The sequence below is a fragment of the Nyctereutes procyonoides genome, unplaced genomic scaffold, assembly GCF_905146905.1.
Source record: "Nyctereutes procyonoides isolate TBG_1078 unplaced genomic scaffold, NYPRO_anot_genome, whole genome shotgun sequence".
In the NCBI taxonomy this organism is placed as follows: domain Eukaryota; kingdom Metazoa; phylum Chordata; class Mammalia; order Carnivora; family Canidae; genus Nyctereutes; species Nyctereutes procyonoides.
This window is the reverse complement of record NW_026575049.1, coordinates 42029423-42044394: the sequence shown is the minus strand read 5'-3', so window position 1 is coordinate 42044394 and position 14972 is coordinate 42029423. Positions and strand designations below refer to the sequence as shown.

Below are 14972 nucleotides of genomic sequence, written 5' to 3'. Positions count from 1 at the left end.
CTATCTCGGAGACAACTCTTGTTGATATTTTTTTATATTTCCTCATTAAAAAAAAAAAAGATTTTATTTCGTTATTTGAGAGAGAGAGAGAGCATGAGACAGTAAACACGAGGCGGGGGTGGGGGGAGGCAGAGCAGAGGGAGAGGGAGAAGCAGACTCCTCACCAAGCAGGGAGCCCCATGTGGGGTTCCATCTCAAAACCCCAGGATCATGTGACCCCAAAGGCAGATGCTTAACCGACTGAGCCACCAGATGCCTCTCTTTCTTCTCGTTTCTATATATATTTATCACGATATGGCAATGGAACACTATATACATAAAACTCTACATGGTTTTTGTTTCATTTAACATTTTGTATGTGGGAAATTATTCAATAAAGTCTTCAAAACTTAAAAAGATTGAAGTATGATATACAGAAAGTGCATAGATTATAACTATACAAAAAAAGATTATAAATACACAGTTCAGTGAATTGTCACAGTTAGAATCCATCTACCTAGAATCCATTCACCTACCCTGGTGAAGAAATGCAGCAATCTCAAGTAGCCCAGAAGCTCCCCTGCAGTCCCTGTTCTGCTGTCTCCCAGTCACTGCCTGCCCTGGTCTCCAGAGGGAAACACTGTTCTTTAATACCTTAAATTGGTTTTACTTTCATTGAACTGAATTCGTATAAATGGTAAAACAATAGGCATTGTTTTGTATCTGGCTGTGTCTTTTTTGAAAGCATCTTTAGATTTACAGAAAAGTTGAACGAAAAATTAGAGACAATTCCCGTATTACCCCCACTCCCCACCTCCAATTTTCATGATCATCTGCATTAGTGTAGTATATTTGTTATAATTGGTGAACCATTATTAACACATTATTAACTACAGTCAGTGTTTTACATTGAGGTTCACTCTGTGTTGTGCAGTTCTGTGGGTTCTGACGAATACATAATTATCCACCATTACAGACTAATTTCACTGCCCTAAAAATCGCCTGTGCTCTACCTATTCATCCCTCTCTCCCCCCAAAGTCCCTTGCAACAACTGATTTTTTTTTTTATAACTCTATATATGACCTTCTCCAGAATGTTATAGTGAGAATCATATAGTATGTAGCCTTTTCAGACTGGCTTCTTGACGTTAGCAATATGTTTTTAAACTTCTTCCATGTCTTTCTGGACTTGATAGTCTTTTTAATTTCTTTTTATTGCTGATTAATCTGTTGTGTGGACGTGCCATTTTGTTTATCCATTTACTTATTGAAAGACTTCTTGGTTGCTTCCAAATTTTTAGCAGTTAAGGAATAAAGCTGCTACAAATATTGTGGACAGCTTTTTGTATAGACCTCAGGTTTCAGTTCACATGCTTAGTTAAACACCTAGGACCATGACTGCTGGAATGTAAGGAAAGAAGACTACATTTAGCTGTAAGAAATAGCCAGCCTGTCTTCCAAAGTGGTTGTATCATTTTGAATTCCTACAGGCCACAAATGAAGAGTCCCTTCTGCTCCACATCCACATCAGCCTTTGATATTGTTGGTGTTTTGTATTCATGTAGTAGTATTTCATTATTTTAGTTTTTAATTCCCTGATGACATGATGTTGAGTATCTTTTCACCTGCTTATTTGTCACTTATATATGTCATCTTTAGTGAACTATCTGTTAAAGTCTTTTGTCTATTTAATAATTGGGTTGTTTGTTTTTCCTACTCTTGAGTTTGAAGAGTTCTTTATATTTTGGATACAAGTACTTTAGTTTTGCAGATATTTTTTTCCCCAGTTTGTGGCTTGTCAGCCCATTCTCTTAACAGTGTCTTCTGCAGAACAGATGTTTTTAATTTTAATGAAGTCTAACTTCCCAATTTTTTCTTTCATGGATCATGACTTTTTAGATAAAGTCATTGCCAAACCCAAGGAGATTGTACTTAGATTTTCTCCTATCTTATCTTCTAGAACCTTTATGACTTTGTATTTCATATGTGGGTCTAAGATCCATTTTGAGTTGATCTTTGTGAAGGGTTCAAAGTCTATAAATCATTTTTTTGGTATGTGGTTATCCAGTTAGTTTAGCAATGATTGTTGAAAAGACCATCCTTTTTCCACTCAGTTGCCTTTGTTCCTTTATCAAAGATTAGTTCATTATCTTTGTGTGGGTCTGTTTTTCCTTTTTGCTAACCCACATTGTCTTGATTGTTATAACTTTATAGAATCAATTTATTAATATGTATGAAATAACTTGATAGGATTTTGATTGGGATTACATTGATTCTATAGATGGAATTGAGTAGAATTGCTGTCTTAGCAGTGGAGTTTTATAATTATATATTTTTTTGTTTTTAGTACTTTTTTTTTTAAGATTTATTTGTTTTTTAGAGTGAGGGAGGGGAGGGATGGGGAAGAGGGAGAGAATCTCAAGCAGTTTCCTTGCTGAACATGGAGCCTGATACTCAGTCTCGTGACCCTGAGATCATGACCTGAGCCAAAATCAAGAGTTAGACTCTCAACCAACTGATCCACCCAGGCGCCCCTGTTTTTAGTGCTTCTACAGGAGGTGCTGTGTTTTTAATTTCAAATTTCCAATTGTTTGTTGCAAGTATATAAGAAAGCAGTTGACTTCTATATATGAATCTTGTAACTTGCAACCTTACTATAATCACTTATTAATTACAGGTTTTGTTTTGTAACCAGTTCTTTGGTATTTTCTACCTACACAATGCTGTATTTATTCCATCCCAGTTTGTATACCTTTTATTTCCTTTGTCCTATTACAGAGCATTTTAGGAGTGGTAAGTGGAAACACCCTTCCTTTGTGGTTTATGGATATTATCTGCTTATATAAGTGTAAGTTCTTTATTCTTTTAAAATCTTTTCTTCTGGGGTGCCTGAATAGCTCATTCGGTTAAGCGTCTGACTCTTGATTTCACCTCCTGTCACAGTCTCAGGATTATGAGATCGAGTCCCATGCTCTGTGCTCAGTGTGGAGCCTATTTAAGGTTCTCTCTCTTCTGCCCCTCTGCTCTCACTCTTGTTCTCTTTCTCTCTCAAATAAATTAATAAAGTCTTTCCTTCTAACTCAGGCCTATACCTGATATTGATTCTGTAGGAGTTTCAGAGTCCATCTGAATAGCTTAAATTGAGATGCTAGTAAAACTCATAGAGTTGGTGCCCTTGGAACGATATTTATTATTCATTGGCATTTCTTTAGCCACTGTTGTTACTAATGATATCTACTTTGAATATGTGTATAAAATATTTATATTTGTTTTACTAGGCAAAAAGGATAAGTTACGTGTCTACTATTTGTCCTGGTTAAGAAATAAAATACTTCACAATGATCCAGAAGTTGAGAAGAAGCAGGGATGGACAACTGTGGGAGATTTGGAAGGATGTGTACACTATAAAGTTGGTAAGCTCCGGGAGGGTCATAAGGGTTTTGTTTTGCACGGTTTAGTTTCTGATCCCTCTAGCTTATTTCTACGATTATGTTTCTAAGGCATCTTTAATCCTGAAGTGTCATCTAGACTCACAGGGCACGTTTTAGCATAACATTGTTCATTCCTGCTGCTCACTCTGTCCTCCATCCGTCTCATCCTCGCAGTTCATCTTGTAAGCGAGGCTTTTCACCTTCCTCTTTTACAGTCCACATTCTTCTCTGTAAGCTGTGGCCACAAGAAGCTTTCTAAGGAAACCTTGCCAAAAGAAAGCCAGCCAATTTGGATTCTTGCTTAGCGCTTCAGGCCTATTCTCCATTTAGAGGACTTTGGGTCCTTGGCAGCTACTGATAGAACATTTGAGACTTTGACCAAAGAACTTGTCGTTTTGAATGAAGTGCACTATGCAGAGCTACTGTGCTCTTAGCTACTAAATGAATCTAGCTGGTAGCCATTGTTTCATAGCAACTGTCTTCTTTTTTTCTTGTTGGCTTACAGTCTGTGGTTCATATGAAATAAGAACTCACAAGAAAAAAATGTAAAACAAATTTTTTATGTATGAGAAAAATCAAAATACTGGTACTAATGTTGAAAATAAAGGGGAAATAATGGAGTTTAGCCAAATTAAACTTTTATGGGAGAGATGATATACTGTAATAGAATTTGAAATGGGAATTTGAGAAAAGCAACAAATGGTCTCTAGAAATCTAAGACTGACTAACCCTAAGTGTCCTATTATATATTGATTTCTGCTAATTTTTTTTCTAAGTTTATGAAAGTATATACTGTAGTCCTCTGCTTTCAAGGATATTACAGTCCTTTACTCTTATTTATATGGTCTATCTACAACTCTCAGCTCATTGATTAATAATGACTACAGGCACAGTCATTCCAATCATCTTGGAATGATTCTGTGGTGCTAGAAAGTAGTACTACCTCCTTGATTAAATTTTTGGATTAGAATTTTCTATGTTGTGTTTATGTGAAAGAATTGTTGAGGTGTAACTACAGTCCTCTAAATCTAAACTTAATGAAACAGACCAAAATAGGTAAAATGTACATGAATAGATTATCCTACAGGGGGAGCTAGAGGCAGATGTTAGATTGTGCTGCTGGGCTTTTCATCAGAACAAAACAGTAATCCTCAGACCTGTCATTCTTGCAGAATGAATCACAAACATTTTCTGAGATAACAGTGTACATTCATTCATTATCTTTATACTTCCAGGAAATTATATTCCATTTATCAAGACCTGTGCTGTATAGTATAGTTTTCATCAAGAATAGGGGCAACTTAAAAAAAAAAAAAAAAGAATAGGAGCAACTTAAATTTGTATTTAATTAACACAAAATAAACTTTAAAATGTAGTTCCTCAGTGGCAGTAGTATATTCCAGGTACCGATAGCCACATACAACTAGTGGCTGTCTTATTAACAGTACATATATAAAACCTTTTCATCATTGCAGAAAATCCTTCTAAACAGCATTAATTTGGACAACCTCTTATAATCCTTTGTGTCTTAATATTAGTGTCAGTGATTTATTTGAATAGTGACAGTATATGGAATTTAACAAGGAGGCTTATCAAGTTAAGCCATCTCTCATGTGCAAAGGAAGAATCAAGTAGTAGTAGCATGACATCAGATAGCTTATAAAGAAACTGGTAGGGTGGCATGTGCAGTCACAGCCCCTCAGAGAATCTGGGTGGGTTTGTTCGTTTATAATGGTGTAACCATGTTTGTTTATTTATCTAAATTTTGTTAACATATAGTACAGTATTGGTTTCTAGAGTAGAATTCAGTGATTCATCACTTACATACAACACCCAGAGAGCATCTGTTTCTAAGCAGAGGTGCCTGGCTATAGGGGAACCAAAATAGCTTTGTAAAAGCATTTTCAACTATACTTCCTTTACTACTGATCTTTTCATACAGAACTTTAGGTAGAATTCAAGTAGTCACTACCTCTGTAGATCAGGAAGTGATACTTAACTGATTAACCATATCATTATCCTTTTGAAGTCATACTAAGCCCCTAAGACTTCAGAGTTATATGGCTATCATTGTCCTTGATTATTAAATACTTGCGATCTAAGAGGATTAGGAACATTAGTGAAAGTACTCACTAATAGTAATTAGAGTATTAGAGTTGAATTCCATACATCATCAAGAAAGATGGGAACAGCCTGAATCATACATAAAAGTATTAGGAAAGGAAACTCTGAGATTTGATCACTCAGTAATTTTCTCCTATTGGTCTGAATGACTCAATATAAGGCCTATTTAAAAGTTTGTAAAAGACAGCTAACTGAATTTAGATTTCCATGTTATTCTGACCTGTGCTTCTCTTGTTTTATGTTTGTTGTTTTCAGTAAAATATGAAAGAATCAAATTTCTGGTAATTGCTTTGAAGAGTTCTGTGGAGGTCTATGCGTGGGCACCCAAGCCATATCACAAATTTATGGCCTTTAAGGTAACAGCATCAAATGTACTTGCAAGTAGCCTCAGCCATGCATGTGTGACCAAGAGCCAGGCAATAAATTTCGAAACTATAAACAGTAAAGACTAATGATTTAAAAAAATTGTGAAATAACACAGTATACAACTTTATCATAAGAGAGGCCATTTCCAAAATAGTAGGCCTTACTGTCTGCTTTCTGAGCCCTCGGAGTATGAGAAGGAGAAAGCTAAATGTTTGGCAGACACTTCGATTGATATGTCAATATGGTAACAGAAGAAAGGACAAAATAACACTGCCTCTATTTAAAAAGGAGACCTTGACCTTCTATCTGAAGTCTTGCGTGTATATAAAGATTTAGATATGTTCTAATAGCAAAAAAGTATCCAACAATAGGCAGCTTGAAGGTATATCTATTCAATAGAGTACTAAAAATTAAACTACAGAAATTCTTAATGACACAAGGAATATAATGCTTTAAATAGAAGTTAAAAACATGAGTAATACATCATTTTTGTTTAAGGGAAAAACTAGAAAAATCTTAGCAGTTTTCTATGTGGATATTTTTAGTATTTTTTATAATTCTAGAGTTTACATTAGATACAAACTTAGGAAATTGTTAATTAAAATGATATTACTATGACATTAGATATTATAAATAATTTAATAACATCATTTCTAATATTAGACACCAAATCTTAAGGATATCCCTGGGACTCTCTTAGTGCATATCAAGCACTAAGAATTTTTCATCCAAAATGGTTCTATTTTTATTTTTTTAAAGATTTTATTTATTTATTCATGACACAGAAAGAAAGAGAGGCAGAGACACAGGCAGAGGGAGAAGCAGGCTTCATGCAGGGAGCCCAATGTGGGACTGGATCCCAGGTCTCCAGGATCATGCCCTGGGCCAAGGGCAGGTACTAAACCACTGAGCCAAGGATCCCCTGATTCTGTTTTTTTAGTAGTTTTTGATACATTTTATTATTAAGAGTAAGCTTCAAGTGTTTGGAAAATTGACATATTTAGACCGCTTGTTGTTTGATTCCCCAGTAAAGTTGGATAATGGGGCTACCATATTTTTTTAAAGAATAAATCCACTTATTATTGACTAAAAGTAATTGGTTGTAAAATTACAGTTATCTTCTGAGATCTGGTCTTAATATTCTTCATGTGCCAGGTGTATTCTAGTTGCTTTTATAAATATATTGTTTATATCTGTCTTGTGAGCTATAGGTATTGATACTATTGAAGAAATGGGGTCATCCAGGCTATCCCAGTACAGCTTTTCATCACCATATCACCCTAGTCAGGAAATGAAAATAGAAGTCTATATGGTGACTATGATAACCTTGCTAAACATTCTCAATATATGACTCCTACAACACCTCCTTTTTCTCCATTGTATGCATTCGAATAGTAGAATAATATGCTACAGAAAGTCCTGATTATTTCACTTTAGATGTATTTGTCACCAAGACAAATAGAGTGGAATTCTTGGGTCAGGTAGGCAGAATTTGCAGCATGGCTTCTGGAAGAGTTGTCTTCCAACTACTGATTGACAGACAAAAGCATAGTAAATTAAATCTTATTTTCTAGAGGATTTTTGCTTCTGGTTGTTGCCAGATTGGCTCGGTAACTGTGAAATGAATAACTACGTGCCTTGGGTTTGGTTTCTCTAATTTGATCTATCAGAAATAAGTTCTACTCTGTCTTACTGTTTCTCTCTTTGTTACTTTGTAGTCATTTGGGGAATTAGTACATAAGCCATTGCTGGTGGATCTCACTGTGGAGGAAGGCCAGAGGTTGAAAGTGATCTATGGATCCTGTGCTGGATTCCATGCTGTTGATGTGGATTCTGGATCAGTCTATGACATTTATCTACCAACACACGTAAGAAAGAACCCACACTCTATGGTTGGTTGACTGGCTTCATTTTGTTTTGACTTTTTTCTTTACTCTGCTTAGTGAACTAACACAAGCAGGGATTCCTTACTTCCCCTTGGTATGGGGGTGAGTATTTAAACAATGTACCATTTTCAGTAGCTGCATGCTCTGAGACAAATGGAAATCCATTCTCTTGGCTCTGTGAAGCCCTCCTGAAAACCTCTTAGCCTTGGCTTTGACTAACATGGGATGGACTTGGGGGCAGTTGCTGGCAGTACAGAACATCCCTGGGTTGGAGGTGGTTTGGGAAACAAAATTTCTTAATGGAATCCACAATCCAAACTTGTTCCAGGGGCCTCAGAAAATGCGAACTAGTAGAGTATGTGACTTGGAAAAGGTAGTTTTTGAGATATATTTTGCATGGGTTTTCCAAAATTTTATTCAATTGCTGTATTTATTCACCAAGAATATTAGCCAGTGCATTCACCAAGACAGCCTTTTTGAGCACTTTTGCAGGGATAGAAATAACCACAAACATACTTCCCTATGCTTTGTTCCTCTTCTCTAGATCCAGTGTAGCATCAAACCCCATGCAATCATCATCCTTCCCAACACAGATGGCATGGAGCTTCTGGTGTGCTATGAAGATGAAGGGGTTTATGTGAATACTTATGGAAGAATCACCAAGGATGTGGTTCTGCAGTGGGGAGAGATGCCAACATCTGTAGGTAGGTATCACTCAGGAAGAGATAGCATTTGTAAAAGTGGAGCCTTCTCTAAAACTGCATTTTTTATCACACCAGTTTTATGTGTTGTTTAGACCTTCTGGTCATTTAGCAGAATGGTTGAGGGGAAAAAAAAAAAAACAGAATGGTTGGCAATAGATAGTGGAAAGTGAGACGACTGTAGACCACAGGACTGGTCAATCATCTATTTTAAAACAAAATCCAAAAAATAAAATAAAATAAAAAATAAATAAAATCCAAGTAATTATTGAACACTTCTAAAACTGTCATTGGAGCACCTGAGTGGCTCATTGGGTTAAGCATTTGCCTTCAGCTCAGGTCATGGTCCCAGGGTCCTGGGATCAAGCCCTGCATCAGGCTCCCTGCTCAGCAGGGAGTTTGCTTCTCCCTCTCTCTCTGCTCTTCTCCCCCACCCCCCTGCCCCGCCCCAGCCCTCACTGGTGTTCACCTCTCACTATCTCTCTCACTCAAATAAGTAAAATCTTAAAAAAAAAAAAAATTAAGACTCTACCATTTACAATCCTTCATTTAATCCTTAAGATATCCAGGGAATAGGACAGATGTTGACTGATTTGTGGAAAGTAAGGTGAGACGGAAAAAATGGGTAAGGGACTTGTTCCTTAGAGTGGCAGAGCCACAACTATGAACACAACCTCTCGATCTTCTGATGTGTGTTCAAAAATAAAGGGGCAGAAAGGCTGCTATCTGAAATTTTTAGTTTATATCCCTGACCTGTTCTGGTTTTATTGCAATTCGTCACTATCTCTTCTTATCACATTTTCCTGCCTTCTTTATGACTTTTCATAAAAATATGAGCACTAAACTCTGTATCCAGTGGGTCATTCCTCACAATAAGCAATCAACCATTTCAAAAATTCAAATGTCCACTTCCCAAGATTAACTTTAAAAGGTTACAGAGGCAAAATTCCTTAAAAACAACAATCCTTGGGCAGCGCATGTGGCTCAGTGGTTTAGCACAGCCTTCAGCCCAGGGCGTGATCATGGAGACCTGGGATCAAGTCCCACATCAGGCTCCCTGCATGGAGCCTGCTTATCCCTCTGCCTGTATCTCTGCCTCTCTCTCCCCCTCTCTCTCTGTGTCTCTCAGGAACAAATAAATAAAATCTTTAAAAACAACAACAACAATCCTTAAATACTAGACATTCAGGTGTGTGTGTAGTATATGAGCAGCATCTTTTCATGGATGTTTCCTTATCTTTATCAATTACATGTTTCCCCCCCTCCTCAAAAAGCATATATTCGATCCAACCAGACGATGGGCTGGGGAGAAAAGGCCATAGAGATCCGATCTGTGGAAACTGGTCATTTGGATGGTGTGTTTATGCACAAAAGGGCTCAAAGACTAAAATTCCTATGTGAACGCAATGACAAGGTAATGGTTTTCTTACAACTTCTTTTAGCTGCTACTAGTTTTAGTAATGGTTTATTTTCCATGGAGTTTGGCGAAGCCTTTTCTTGGTGTTTAGATTCTGAAATAAATTCATCAAGCAACATTTTAGAATTGACTTTTTAGACCTGTATATGGGGGGTGGGATATATTTTATTTTGTGTTTGCTTACAAGGGGGTAAGAGATAACTTGTCTCTGCCAAAGTAATTATATGTTGGTCTGTTTGTGGTGGTGGTTTTTTTACCTGTTAGGTGATGTGTGTGAGCTGTGTTTGAGTTTAGGGACAGGGAAGGTTAGAGCTTCCAATTTAAATGAATAGGAGTCTTTTGTGATTGAAAGGAACCACCTTGCAAATTTGGATAGGGTAAAAGTTTCCTCTCTCTTGATATTCGTCAGAAAGATAACACTTGTCTGCTTCTAAGTAGTGAAATAACTGCATAGTTCACATGTCAGAAATACCTAACTGCATCCCTCATTTTATGCAGAAGCATAAGGACCTCCTGAGATCTTAAGGCCTCAAAGCCCCATTTAAAACTCTTGTTTTTCAAAACTGGCCACATCTTTATCTCTTCCTGGGCTTACTTTCTCCCTGGAAGCCCCTCCCTAAGCCAGCCTTGGAGTGGAGCACCTTGGATGGCCTAGGGTGTTGACCCATCCCACTTGCTTTGAGAAGGACCTCCTCGTGGGCCTGACCTTTACCAAGCCCAATTTTCTTTCTCATTCCCTCCACCTGGATGGAAAGCCTCTGACCACTTGAGGCAGCCTTTTGCAACCTTAGGAATTTGTTACAAACATTTCCACTTCTTGCTTCACGTTAAAATATATTAAAAATAGCCACTGGCCCACTGATTGACTTCTCAGATTAAATTTAAAAATTCAACTTGTCAGAGGAGCTGTAGATTTGCCCTTGGCAGCCAGTTCTCCTGACTAACTACATACATGTACATTAAATAAGCTGCATCACCACCAGCCCACTTTCCTACAATACTCTATAGCTCATTTACTAATGGGATTGACATTTTTTTCCTAGTAGTATCTCCCAAATTGTTAACCTTGAAAACCCATACAACCTCTGACCCAGTTTAGGATTTTGCCAGCTTTTTGGCTTATATTTTCCTGAGTATATTTAATGTAACCATAACTATAATATTCTTTGAATGTGGGACGTTTAGATATTTTTATTTATAATGTACATCACTTAAAGTTTATTAATAAAAGGTCCAAAAGTAAATTGTCATAGTCATTTGACTATAGAGTCCTATGAAATAACTAATATGTTTTAGCTTAATTTTTTAAGAGAAAAATACGGTTGCCCAGGAGTCCCCTCCATTGCTTATTGTATTTTCCAAACATATTTATCTTTTATAGGATATTAGCAGTAGAGGTAAAAAGAAATAGCTCAGTTTCAGAAATGCCATTATTTTTCTTTTTGAAAAGACTCAGTATGGCAGTGTTAGCCTTCTTCTAATAAAAATTGGCTACAGAGATGATGACTACTTATATATGATAAATTGGTATCATCTCAAGTCTTCTTTTGGAAAGGGACTTTGGGCTTTTAAACTTCCTACATTTGGAAGTGTTGAGGTATCAGTGGCTCTAGGTTATCAGCCTAGGAACCATAGGAAGCATTGCCCCTGAAGACTGGGTTGTATTTTCATAATAAATCTCTCTCTCTTTTTCTCTTGTTTTCACAGGTCTTCTTTGCCTCTGTTCGGTCTGGTGGCAGCAGCCAGGTTTATTTCATGACGTTAGGCAGGACTTCTCTTCTGAGCTGGTAAAAGTGGTGGAATGAGGCTTGCTGGCCCCCCAGAGTCTTCAAGATCCTGAGAACTTGGAATTCCTTGCAACTGGAGCTCAGAGCTGCACCGATGTAGTCCAGGACAGCTGTGTGTGCAGACACCGTGTGTGGGGTGTTTTGTTTTGTTTTGTTTTGTTTTGTTTTGTTTTGTTTCCTTTCCTTTCTGCACCTCTTACAGTTTATCCCCCTTCTTTTCTTTTCCCTACTCAAAAATAAATCAAGGCTGCAATGCAGCTGGTGCTGTTCACATTCTACCATCAGGTGCTATAAGTGTTTGGGATTGAGCATTAGACCAGAAAGCAAATGCCTTTCCTTCAGCTCCAGAATTCCTTGTCTCTGAGTGACTCTGTCTTATGGGTATCGAAGGTGGAGACCATGAACATGCCATTGGTTTTGTTGGAAATGGGCACACGGAGGTGTAAAATGGTGCTCTAATGAGCAGCTTACTGAAGCAGAGAGCAGATTTAATATAGTAACATTAACAGTGTATTTAATTGACATTTCTTTTTTGTAATGTGACAATATGTGGTCAAAGAAGAAGGTGCAGGTTTAAGAAGTTAATATTTATAAAATGTGAAAGACACAGTTACTAGGATAACTTTTTTTGTGGGTGGGGCTTGGGAGGCAGGGTGGGGTGGGTTAAGGGGGGGGTCCCATTTTGTTTATTTGGATTTTTTTTTTTTTTTTGGCTTGGCCAAAAACTCAGTCATTTTTCTGTGTACCAGGTTTTGCCTAAATCATGTGCAAATGGTTCTTTAAAAAGAAAAAAAAAGGAAAAAGAAAATGTGTGCATTTGTATAACGGCCAGAACTTTGTTGTGTGACAGTATTAGCACTGCCTCAGTTAAAGGTTTAATTTTTGTTTAAACCTAGAAGTGCGACAACAGTTTTACCCACAGTCTGCACTTGCAGAGGAAAAGAATTTTTTTCAACCACATGTTTATTTTTTTGCCTACCTCATTGTTTGTAATGCATTAAGAGGTGGTTTAGTTTATATGTTTTTGGAGGAAAAATTAATGTTTAATTTAATCTTAATACCAAAACTATCAGATTGAAGTTTGACTGTTATTTTGTCACAGGTCTCAGTAGGCACAAGAGAAACTACCCCTGAAGATAGGAAATAGCCATATGGCTTCATCATGCTGACAGATGCAATCTGTTTTCTAAGTTCAGAGAGCAGAATGCTTCGTTTTCACCAGATTTACCATTAGTGGTTGAAGGGCAACTATGGCCTACAACATAAGAGGCCTCATTGTTCTCAATTTGGGGTTTGGTAGCAGACGGGTGGTCATATTAGAATAGTCACACAAACTGTTCAGTGTTGCAGGAACTTTTTCTTGGGGTGGGGGAGGGGTGATGTTTCCCTTTTCTAAAAATGCAATGCACTAAAACTATTTTAAGAATGTAGTTAATACTGCTTATTCATAAGATGGCATCTTCCTGTGTTTTAGGTGTAATATCAAAGCCCTGGCTTTTCTCCTCTCACTTGCTCTCTTGTTCTCTCTCTGTTTTTTAAACCAGTTTTACTTTATGAATATGTTCATGACATTTGTAATAAATGTCTTGGGTAATAATTTGTTTTATGGCTTCATGGTCACTCAATTCCTCTGATAAAGGAGCAGTGCTCGGTGTCCTGGCTCTGCCAGCTTACTTTCCTCCTGTTGAGTTTTGAATGAGAATAATGTGTGATGGTGGCTTTAAACTTTGCCAAACAGAACTTGGTGTTTCCTAGGCTTAATCCTCCTTTGTGGTTAAGTTTCTTTTACAACATGAAAAAGGAAGATTTTTCTCCCCAAAAGGTAATAGGCATTTCACCTACCTGTCAAGGCTTTGCCCAGTGTTCTCATCCTATTTGGCATCCACTTTGACCCCTTTCATTCTCTTCCTCCTGATTCAGCACCTTTGCCTAAAGGCTGTCCTGGAATTACAAAAACCTAGCAAAAAGTAGATAAACTCGCAGATGCAGAAACGACACAGGTGTACCTAACATAAAGACAAGATAAGCTGAGAAAACCTTGCCCTCTTGAAAAGGACAAGGCATTGGAAAAGGATTTTCCATCTCTGTGACTTTGGAGTGATGCTAATGTCCAAAGCAGAAAGGACTAGTTCTTTCCTACTAACTTGTAGTTAACATAGAGAAGATTGAAGAGTTAATTCCACCTTTGGAAGGTACTTTTGAGATGAGCCAGACACCATCACCACAGGACTTCAGTGAAAATCAGATCACTGCTGGTGATTTACTACATTTATCGGCTTTTGGAGTAAGATGAAATGTGCCACGGTGAACACGTATGCCTACTGAGAGGAGAATGTACTGGATGGCTGGGTTGATTATAGCCTCTCCCATGACTTCACAGAGAGGTAAAGTTGAACAGGTGTCTGAAAAAAAGCTTAAGCTTCTGATACCAATAAGGAAGAAAGAGAAAAGATTCAGGCATCATGGTTTTACGTATGCACAGACTTGGAGCTCAGTGTCTGTATGCCAAGGTGCACAGATAATTCAAAGGGTTTTTCATTGGGATTACTGAGTAGTTAGAACTTGACAAAAACTGGATTTCCTCTCAGAGGTGATGAGGTCTGAGCTCAAGCCAGAATTGTGCCTGTCCTGCTCATGAAGCACCAGGAAGCCACTCTTGGTGTTTGCGTTGAATGTGATCAAATCCATCCCTGGGCTTAAGTCACTGAGGTCAGACAGCCATTTGTCCTTGTGGGGTGGCCTTCTTGGCCTCAGCACCTCATAAACCAGATTTTGTTGCTGGAGCTTCACACAGGTCCCCAGTTCGGTTTCTCCAGAAAAGATTACAAGCAGGTGAAATTTCATTCTTCTAGAAAAGGGATGGGTTTTTTTTTTTTTTCCTTTAACAGGGTAGTGACTTCACAAAAGTGCTAAAATGGCAAAATTACAGAAGAAAACAGTATTATACCATTAAATATGGAACATTGGACTATCTAGCACTGCTCTTCAAAACAAAATACAGATATGTCTGTAGGTGTAGTCAAAGCTTTAATAAGTAATTCCTTTCTGTATTTAAATCAAAGTAACTGTACTGAGTGCAGTGTTTTTTTTCGTCATGCACATGTTATGTTGAAGAAAATGTTTACAGAAATGGTTTTGTGACACTAATGTGCATCGTATATTTATGGTTTATTTTTAAAGTGATTTTTTTATGGGTAATTTAGGTTTTCAACATAGTGGTAGTCCATTTACAGTGATTCATAATCCCTAATTTTGCCAACTATAAATTTGCTAAACAGTAA

General features: G+C 37.4%; 1 protein-coding gene across 50 annotated transcripts in view; it reads left to right on the top strand.

Annotated features, from left to right (window-relative positions):
* MAP4K4 (mitogen-activated protein kinase kinase kinase kinase 4) overlaps positions 1–11969 on the top strand; it is a 189537-nt gene extending 177568 nt beyond the window's left edge. For 28 of the 50 annotated variants that reach the window (XM_055328835.1, XM_055328844.1, XM_055328827.1 and 25 more), the window contains 6 exons: positions 3258–3392; positions 5790–5890; positions 7619–7768; positions 8331–8490; positions 9762–9901; positions 11612–11969. In XM_055328835.1, the coding sequence (XP_055184810.1) occupies positions 3258–3392; positions 5790–5890; positions 7619–7768; positions 8331–8490; positions 9762–9901; positions 11612–11695 (770 nt within the window). In that variant the 3' untranslated portion in view covers positions 11696–11969. Of the gene's footprint in view, positions 1–3257; positions 3393–5789; positions 5891–7618; positions 7793–8330; positions 8491–9761; positions 9902–11611 lie in introns of all 50 variants that reach the window. The other 22 variants (XM_055328797.1, XM_055328846.1, XM_055328824.1 and 19 more) reach the window with 1 other exon arrangement.
* The last annotated feature ends 3003 nt before the right edge of the window (positions 11970–14972 follow it).